Below are 10,429 nucleotides of genomic sequence, written 5' to 3' on the forward strand. Positions count from 1 at the left end.
AAACAGATAAAGGGGAGGCTCAGACATCAGGAAAAAAACCCTGGCTGCTTTATCGCTGTTCCTGGCAACGTTTTCATTTTGAAATCCTAACGTTAGCCTTAATCCTTTTGAAAGGGACAGAAAGCGATGCAGAGCAGAATTTGCTAAATGTATGTGTACCTAAAAATGAGAGCCACAATTTGAGGCAGTTAAGCCAGACTCTTTTACATTGGATTTTTGCACTTCTGAGTATAAAACCTTGGATGTCTCAATTTGGGGCTGAAAAATATAAACGTCCAGAACCAGCAGCCACTTTAGAAAACACCAATAAGGTGGTACATCACATGCCCTGAAATGCAGTGACCATCCATTAATTATGCAGGTGTGCCGCAAAAGCCTGTAAGAATATCTATTTTGACCAAGGAAGGATGTGAAGAAATGTTTACAAATCCTTTCACGGCAATAACCATAAATAACAAGTAAGCAGCGACAGGACTGCTGCTGCTGTAATATTGCTTTCATTTGTCGTGCACGCATCAGCAGGTGCTGCGAGGGGAGATGACTGTCGGAGGAGAGAGAAATATGTTGCCAAGCAACACGAGACCCCGGCCGGGGGACCACCTCCCCTGCCCGGGAGCAGACAAAGCTTCCCGACCTTCCCAGCTTTTAACGTACAACAGCACCAAAAGCTAAGCCAGCGTGTGTCAAAGAGAGGGAGAGTGGACATGGGCAGAGTGCAGGAGCAGGAGAAGGAATGAGTGGAGAGTCTCTCATGGGCGAGGAGATGCTGCAGAGACCTAGAGGAGAAATGGCAATCGCGCCGGGCAGGGATACAGAAGGGAGCTGAGGGGACAGACAGAAGGCAAGCCAGGATGGAGCAGCAGACCTGGGAGCGTGGCTGATCTGACAGCGCTTGGATCAAGCCCCGCTCCAGCACAGAAGGGCTGGACGTGACTGGGGCTGCCCCAGCTGGAGAAGGAGTTGGAGGAGCACGGTAGAAGGCAGATACTCTCTGGGGATTTTTTTCCTTTTCAAAACGTGCCCATGTAAATATGGCACTCGCAATATCAGGTGCCTACATTATTTTTCTTGAGGGAGCTGGCGGCTGGGTCTTTGCGCGCCCTGCGACTGGCCAGGTGAGAGGAGGGTGCGGGCATCCCACCTGATAGAAATTTGGGAGCAGCTGAATGCATAACTAGAGCAGTCACCTCGGAAAACTGTAAGTCTTTCAATAATGACAATGGCTGGGGCTACTGCATTCTCCTGGCAGCCGGGGTCAAGCAAGCATCACCCTGACACCGACAGCCAACATTTACCAACAGCATCTTGGAAAAGCTGAAGGTACAGGCGATAAGTAAGGGCAGAGAGTTGTGACTGTCTGGGAGGCAAACTGCACAGAAGAGCTGGGCGGGCTGGAGAGCCTTATCACCTAAGGCATCGGGTAAGGCTGAACACAAGCCCAATTTACCTCCTACTTCCTAAGCGTAGCTGATTTCTGCAAAGACAAAATTAAACTTTGTTCTGTATGGATGAAAGGACTCCCTCCAGCTGAAGCGGTTCACTAATTAGAATAGCCCTTTGTCCAAGGTTAGCAAGATAAAAAATCGCAAGTGCTACGTTGTCACAAACCTACTAGGTGTTGTGAAGGGAAACAAGAGATGTACAACCAACACGTCTTCAAATCTCTTGCTGAATCTCCGTTAATCCCCTGCATTCCAGATATCAGAGCAGTCACGCTGGCCTGGGGATCTGCTTCCAGTTGGTCAATAGCAACAGGAAAATCTTTAAACCTCCTTTTGATCCAGACACAAGTCATGCAGGATCTGCATCTCGCAGGCCAGCCCTCGGTTCTCCCAAGACTGCCAGCTGCAACCTGAAGATACCGTACGCAGATCCGGCTGGACCGTGCCGTGCAGGAAGGATTCTAATGTCTGAGAGCACCGCTGCCTCCCAGCTCCCATCACTTATTAATGAGCTGTTATCCGTTGCTGAAATGCTGCCAATTTGTATCATACAGGCAGTCAGGCAGGATGATCATATAGGTCCGCGACAGCTTTAGCCTGTGAGAGAGGCACGGAACATAAGCCACGCTGATTTCCATGGGGTGAAGAATCTGGGAGAGTTACTTCTCATCTTTGGGCATCTAGTCAAATGCCCTGATGAAGGAAATGTGACTTTGCCTAACTCTCTCCTCAGGCATTATGTGACTGCAGGGCCCACCACATCCCATCTCAGGGTTTGCAGAATTCCCTTCTTGTGCCGGGAGATTTCTGGAGATTTACTGCTTGTTGCAGAAACGCTCAGATTAAGAGGAGGAGGAGGAGGAGGTCTGAGACACGGGAGGTGAGGAATATTCGGCCTCTACCCAGTTGTACATCCCGGATATTCCCCGATCACCGTATACGCACAGCGTTCATACACAGCAGTGCAGAGGTGCTTGTGTGCACACCATTTTCCTGAACAGGTTCTGATAATCTCTCCCAAGCCACTACACTTTTGAGCTCCTCAGAGCTGAGAACAGGTGAAGACATTTTAAGAAAAAAAACCCTTGTTTTTTAACAGAAAGCACCGTTTTAACAAAAAACAACCCCAAATTTTAACAAAAAACAACTACCAAATGAAGATCTGTTTTATCATTTGGTAATGCTGCCACAATGCAGGGGACTCTGAACAACCAGACCTTAAAATGAACTGAATAAAATGGACTTTTCATCCTTTCTCTGAGGCCCCATGCAAAATATATATGAAACAACAGCAGACATGGCTTAGCACTGGCATTTAGGAGGTAGAAATAGGAACATTTGAAGGAATAAAGGTATTTTCTTCCTCCTTCACCTGTTTCATAGTTCTGATAAATTTAAAGACTGAATATGACCCAGTGCCACACAGGCCCGTGTTCTTTTATAATATATTGTTGAAAAGTGAAGTAAATTAATAAACCTCAGAGTTCACTACTGTTACTGCTGTAGCTAAACTGCTTTTGATACATGAGCTAGCCTCATACATTGTAATAGCCTTGATTTACCCTGTAAATGTTTCCAGTGAAATATATGAGAGTTCAGATATGTTTTCCCTTCAAGCCAGAGAAGCCTCTCTGTTCTTCAGAGCCTGTCTTCTAGAAGGTGTTTAAAAATGAAAGATGCTGCACTGCCACTTGTGACTGGCCTTTAAGAAGTTGCACCCTGGCATAAACTGAACACTGCCCTTTGCAAAGCTCTTTTCAGCTTTTCCAGAGACAAAAACTGAGCAGCTTTGACAGTGTAACTCCATTAAAAGAGCTTATTTGGTCAGTCTGGTTTCCTGCTTAAAATGCTTTTGGTCTCACTACGCCAACCATCTGCTCCCTCGTGGCAGCAGTTCTGCCACCCTGCTGGGATTTGCCTTCACTGCTGGTCACCAGGAACTCCTCTACGGAGAGAAGAGCCAGACTCTTTGGGAAGGTCTGCCAGGGATGCACAGGTCGGCAAGAGGCAGGACCACTTACTTGCCTTAAATCTTGGGGCTACGCAGGTGCCCAGCTCTGACACACAGTGGCTGCATGACACTAGCAAGTCCCGTCCCTACCCGATGCCTCGGCTTCCGCTGCTGTAAATCACCGTTAGAGAAACTCGTTTTCCCTGTAGAGCACCCATACAAAGTACGGTGCAGCAATAGAATACCGCGGTTTCCAAATGGGAAAGACCTAAGTCTGGTAAGACGCCACCAGTATCTCCGACTTCACATTACGTTTCGCTGCTCAGAGCCTCTGCTCCTCTTGTTTTGGAGACAGCTGTGGACAGCTGCAGAAAACTCATGCATTTACCACAGCAGAGATAAGCAAAGCCCATATGAAATACATGCAAGTGAAGGAAATGCAAAATCAAATTACGTTCATGAGGAGCAAGCTGAGAAATCAGCCACCGAAAAGCTGTCAAAATGTCCGGACATAAATGAGAAATCTCTTGGTTGATCCTGGCATCTACTTTCATATTGGGGCTTATACACATCATAAAACTCTGGGCGTCTGAGGTACTAATGTATTTCCACATTCATAAATAAACCCAACCTTGTTTTGTATATGATCTGACTTTCTATTCTGGGTTACAGAGGGAGGAAACGTAACATATGACTAAAAACATTATAAATCTATAGGCAACTACAAACTCTCTGCTACCGGTGGAAAGTGAACAGAGTTTTAAGCAGACTCTAGCTCAGCCATAATGGACACGGAACTTAGAATATTTCTGGGGATTTAACCCCCTGCCCTAAATTGTATTCCTGCCTACTTTTAGGTCAGTCTTTGCCAAATTTTGCATGTCCATTTCCATTTTGAAATTCACTTTGAATAGAGTCAGAAAAAACCCTGTAACTTCAATGTCAGCTGGCCTTAAAATGTTTAGCCCTTATGGTTTTAACTTTTCAAATGACCTGCTCTGTCAGTTTTCCTTCACTTCCCTATATCAGGAGGGTGACAACGCTTTGAACACTTCTGAGCCGGCCCCTAAAAACATGAGAGAGACTGTGTGGTCAGAAAGCCAGCCCATACTACAAGAAGAACCAGAATTAAAATGCATAAATTGGCAATTGAAGAGTTACTAAGTAACAAGTGTTATTGCAGTATATCTACTCTTCCAATCTTTAGAAAGAACAATATACTGAACTGAGAAATACCTGAGAAACCCAAGAAATATATACCAGAGAAATAACCTTTTAAAATTTGGCAAGGTAAAATAACTGATTTAAAGTCCTTTTTACGTTAGCCTTTTAAAATTAGCAACTTTGACTAAAGTCAACGAAATATCCCACTTTAACATCAGCTGGAGGTAAAGTGGACAGATGTGCCTGGAGTCACAACAAACATTGCATGGGTCTTGTTCCAGTGGTCTTACAGGATCATAAAGGCTAACGACATTAAGCTTCCTGTTAGTTAGGGCTAGCTGATGGAAAAACATTCCTTGAGAGAATCTCTCCCCATTTTAGGACTAGGTGTAAGCTATAGGAAGTGTACCCCAGGCGGTAAAATGAGGGGAGATATTTCTTTCTTTCTCAGTTGTTTTACCCTTTGAACTACACTGAACAATTCCTTTCTGCGTGCTGATGACTTGTAAAGTGGCTGTCATGTTACCCATCAGAGCTGAAGTTGTACACGGTGGGCAAAAACCCGTAAATCAAGTGTAGGGACAGTACAAAGCTCCGCTCTCCCCTCGCATCTCCTGCACCTGCTGCTTTCAGAGTGGCACTGCTAGTGACAGACACGGACCTCGCCACGCGAGACCCTGTATGAACACAGAAACGCAGAACAAAAAGTCTTTGCCCCCCAAGAGATTGCCACTGAAATCTGAGCCGTAAAAGAACAGCTGAATCCACAGAGGCGGGAAAGGCTGGTTTTGTTCTCTCCGCGCTTTCACGCAGGCAAGAGGCAGGCAGGGCTGTACTTGAACTTTTTCAGGAATGAAAAACAGCCGTAATTTTGCACCCTTGTTTTAAAAAGTTCGGCGGTTTTATTGCCAGGGCAGACCTTTGTTGCAGTGCTGAAAAGCGCTATAATTTTCCCACCTGGTGTTTTTCCTTATTGCTCACTCAAGCTCACTCCCCTCCGCACACATCCTGCTGGCTCACGGAAGCTGCTGGGAACATGGCTGGTGATTTAACCTTGCTTGCGGCCGTCTCGCTTCTTTCTGCCTTCCAGCAATGTAAGATCGGTGGGGTTGGCATGGCTGGGGCTCCGGGAGGTTTCCACCACAGTTCTGAAATACTGGGAATTATTTTATGATAAACTGGCTGCTCTGTAACTTTAATTTCTGCGAACTCCTAAGATATTTCTCACTGGAACGTTGTTTACCCTCTCGGTAGTCTGAGAGGGGGTTGGCTCAGTGGGACAGATTACTTTTCCGTGTGGGAGAAACTAATTTGTTTTCAATTCTATTTTGTTTGCCGACTTCTTGGAATTGTACTATTGTGAGAGCTTGTAACTAGCTGTAAAGTTGCCCCAAAGCCACATTGTGTCTTGGTTTCAATTCTTATTTAGGCACCTATACAATTGAAAACCTCAAAAGTGAGAGTAAATTTGTGAAATCAAACACGCTAATGCTGGACTGAAAGCACTGAAAAAACTGTTCCGTGAAATAAAGATATATACTAAGTATCTGAAATGAAAGAAGAGAGCAAACCTTTACACCAGGCAGCAATAATATGAGATATTCCATATTATGTCCTCATCATTACCTTTCTTTGAGATCTAAATGGATTTATTTTCTCCCCTGCTGATATGCCTCTGAGAATCAAGCTGTGTATCAGTCTAAAACTGCAGTAGCATTTTTAATGCTTGTCATTATTTTCTTCGAAATATGTTGACTCATACAGCTGTGTTTACACCAGGAAACCAGATACATTTTGAAGGCATTTGTGCTACACTAGTATAAGACTAGGAGTAAGTTAAAAAGAATTACTGTGCCTTTTTTTCAAATACCTATAGCACTGCCAACTTATCTAGCAACCTATCTGTGTGGCTTGATTGTTTGTTTATTTGTTCTCAAAGCCTCAACTACTGAAATAACATTTGTACCCAGCAGAAAAAAAGGCTTGAGAATGTGACCCTTCCAGGTTAAAAGGAGCCCAGAAGGCAAGTAAAAAGCACCTAAAATTTGCATTCTCTTTTTCTGTCATCAGACCAGCTACAACATACCCTCGTTATCTTCACAGAACTTTCCTAGTGATATTTCCCATCAACTTCTGTCAAAGTTCAACTTGCCTGCCTTGATTTTTAAAGTAAAAGTGTGAAGGATTAAAAACAAACAAACAAACTTTATCTAGAAAAGTACTGCAGTTTGAAAACTCACGGAATTGTACAGTTACTGAAACTGCGAAGGGAGGGAGAAAATACCTATGTTCTTCCTTGTGATGGTTAATCCATATTAGTTAATCTCAGTTAAAATCACAGAGGAGACAAGATAACCTGGGTTTTAATCTATTGTGGCAGCCTGACATCAAGTCCAAAGAGAAACCCGTGTAAAAATCTGATCTGCTGATCTGATTTAAATCACAACAGCTTGGCTTACTTTCAGCGTGCTTTCTAGCATGGGCAAACCAACACAGATTAATTTATGGGAGTTCAAATGAATGCTGTGAAACCAGCACCGTTTGTGCAAGGGGAGTAGCCCAGCGTGTGGCCACTTGCTGAGAGCAAAATGTAATACACAGCACTGGGTGCTCTCTTTGCTCTTCTGTTTATTCTGCTGAGCCTCCAGTCTTGAGTTAGGAAGGTGCTAATGGGAAGTACGACCTCCCTGAAGCGGTGCTGGAAGTCAGGTTTCACTTAGCAATCATCAGAGGTACAAGATTTAGTGTCTCAGAACCAGGAGTTATTCCAAAAATCAGGTCAGTAGAAGATTAAGCTGCGCAAGAAATGCTCTAGGGTAGAAAGAAAGAGCAGAAACAATACAAGAAGTGGTTTCCAGTCATGAATCCAGTTTTAAGCAGCTAAGATTTGCTTGAGAGATTAGTGCTTTGCAGACTGATGGGAAGAAAAGGGAATATGATGAAAGGACAGAATGAATCCCAGTCATTGATATACAAGAAAACAGAGAGGACAGGAGTCCCACCACTCCTCTGTATTGAAGCATCACTCTTAGTAATTCCAGGACCCAGCAGGAGATTATTAAAAAGTATTCTTTATTTTTTTTAAAGGTTCTTAGGCCAGGCCATGCAAATTAACATGCACTATCACAGACTGCAATACAGGTAGCAGCTTCTCTACAGGCTTTATAACACATATAAAATGTTTGAGAGTAATGTTCCTTGAAAGCCTGCTTTGTCCCATATTTTCAGCGTAAAGACATTAACTCAGTAACCATAAATGCCACCTGAAGATGAAAGTGAAAAAAAGGCAAACAAAGGCAAGTCAAGCGTACTTTGTAACTACCTCGGTCATGTAATTTAGCCTGCTAGAACGGAACCACTTGATACAAGGGGGAAGAAAAGGCTATGAAAATCTCTCCTTACTCCTGCTGCAATGCTTTCTGGAGTGCTCACGACAGCACCTCCAGTGGGTGGGGCAGAAGAGCTCTCCCATTGCTTTATAATTTACTTTAGCCCTTGGTTAAACCATAATCACAAAGCTTAAATTTGGAGTTACATCGCTATTTTCCATTCACCAGAAAGGAACTAAAAGGCGAGTCCTATGCAGTCAGCAAAAAATACAGTAATTATTCCCCTCCTGAGCTCTTTTCGAGTCACTGGTTGGTACCTGTCTTGTTCTGCACACTGGGCTCACCTTTTATTTTAAGGTGACAGTCATGACTCTAGTTCTCCCGTTATGCAGTGCCACAGCTTGGTTTTCATCAGGATATAAAAGCCCACTCGTCCCTAATTGAAGCAAAGTTCCCATCAATTACAGTGGAAGCCACTAAAGAAGTGGATTTTATGATGCTCTGCCGCACTACCGTACCATCGCAACCTGTTTCTGTGTATGGTTAGCCAGAGTCTCCCATGTGCAAATCTCTGCCCCTCAAACTAGAGCCTTGCTGGCCAAGCAATACCAAGGGCAAATCGCATCACAGCTGAGGCCAAGGTTACACCATGGCCTCGATGATTTGCTTTGGTTAATTGTACTGAACAAACAAGAACGATTTGGCCCCTACAGGGCCTTAAACTTCTTATTTCCCCCAGTGAGTTTATTTTGTCCAGCATCCGTTCAAGGATTTTTATTATTTTTTTTTTTCCAACTGATTTGGATGCCATGAGCCGCCTTGGCTTGCATTAGTTCCTCAGTAGAAAAAAAATGGTCCCAGACTTGTTATAAGCATTGAATGGCTCAGTGCGGCCAGAAAATGAGGAACTCATTGCTGGCTAAAAATGCCATTGCACAAAACACTATGGCTCACCTACCACTTGACTCATAAGCCAGGCAGGATTTGTCAGCATGTTGCATTTGTCATAAAAAAAATAGATCATTTTGAGGGCGACAGAAGTTAAAAAGCAACTTTTCAGTTAAGATTTCTGGGAAAATATTTCTCAGAGGTAATTCTTGTGCTTCCACAAGTTTCACTCTCCCTGAAGCATGTTCCCTAAACCCTCCCTGCTACCATTCTTTCTCTTCTGAAATGGCTGCAAGGTGGCAAATAACGGATGAATCACCAGGCGTGACAAGAGATGCGTAGGTGGGAGTGGAGGAGGTCTTGCTGGGTGCAAATACAATGAAAGGTCCTGTAAACCTGCCTTACAGAGGGATATCCAAGATGCTCTGACTAGTCCCAGGAGAGAAAGGTTAAGAGGTCATTTGAACACAGCCCGTAATTTCTTATGTGGGGAGTAGACAGGTGGCAAAATGCTTTTTTGGGAAAAGGCTTTGGCCACAAGGCTAAGACATAAGAGGTGCACAGGGCAGCACCACTAATGTCTCTAGCTTTATTTTAATGCCACTGCTCCCAGAAGGGAGGACAGAAGGTGTACTCGAGGCTTGCCCCTTAGACAAGTCTGTTTAGTGAACTCAGGTGGGTGCCTGGTTTCTGGATCTGGGTAAAGTTTAGGTACTAAGTAGATAGCGAGCTTCTCATACAGGGTGGCTCTGACATAGCCAGAAAAATAACTCCAGGTACCCCGAGAGTTTTAAAGTCAAGCAGGGTGATGCCTAATAGCTCTGCTGCATACAGAAAATTTCGTGCATTGCCTTTTGTCCTTGTGAGCCTCTGTTCAACTCTTAGGGGAAGACTTCTGCAATGAGAACATCAGTAAAATGAGGTATATACATATACATCAGAAGTAACCCTAGAAAAACAGGTCAGTAGTGCAGAGATAGTGTTTGATTGATTTGGGTTTTTTTGGTAAGTAATTGATATTTAGTCACTGCACAGTAAGTAATCTATCTATCTTCTTCGTGGCACAGCATCATTGTAAAAAGTGCTTTTTACAAGACAGGTAAGTATTATCTGCTCCAGTCAGTGGAAGTAGAAACAGCATAGGTCCTCCAGCAGACAGCTGTCAGAGCTCTCCAGCGGGTGAGGTGGAGAGCAGGGAAAGGCTACAGCCTCCTCAGTTTTAGCTCTCTCCTCTTCCCAATGTACTGAATTTTGAGAGACAATAACAACAGATGGAAAAGCATGCACTGTAAGATATGGGCAAATAACTTCAAGAAGGTGGTGACCAGATTTTTGTTTTCAAAGATTGTAACGCTGCCCCATACTTCAAAACACCGTAGCTCTTAGCGTCACTAAAAAAAAAATTGACCGTGTGCCATTCAAGCAAGTAGGGAAGCGACCTCCATCAGTGCAATTTGGTGACTGGGACAGTGCTAAGGCAGCACGCTGCCACTGCAGCACGACTCTACTGCTCCGAGGCTGGGCGGTTTCTGGGATTCAGATGAGGCGGACAGATATTCAAGTCACAGCTAGTGTAGCAAATGCCAAAAGATAATAAAAATATACTTCTGAAATAGCAAGTTTTCCTCTTTGTCATGAATGTCACTCTTGAAGAG

The 10,429-nt window shown here is 44.0% G+C and overlaps 1 protein-coding gene across 1 annotated transcript in view; it reads left to right on the forward strand.

Annotated features, from left to right (window-relative positions):
* The first annotated feature begins 5,593 nt into the window (after positions 1-5,593).
* MGST2 (microsomal glutathione S-transferase 2) overlaps positions 5,594-10,429 on the forward strand; it is a 9,546-nt gene continuing 4,710 nt past the window's right edge. The window contains exon 1 of the mRNA XM_009892173.1: positions 5,594-5,651. Coding sequence (XP_009890475.1) covers positions 5,594-5,651 — 58 coding nt within the window. The remainder of the gene's footprint in view (positions 5,652-10,429) is intronic.

This window comes from Charadrius vociferus, unplaced genomic scaffold (genome assembly GCF_000708025.1).
Source record: "Charadrius vociferus isolate BGI_N301 unplaced genomic scaffold, ASM70802v2 scaffold199, whole genome shotgun sequence".
Classification (NCBI taxonomy): domain Eukaryota; kingdom Metazoa; phylum Chordata; class Aves; order Charadriiformes; family Charadriidae; genus Charadrius; species Charadrius vociferus.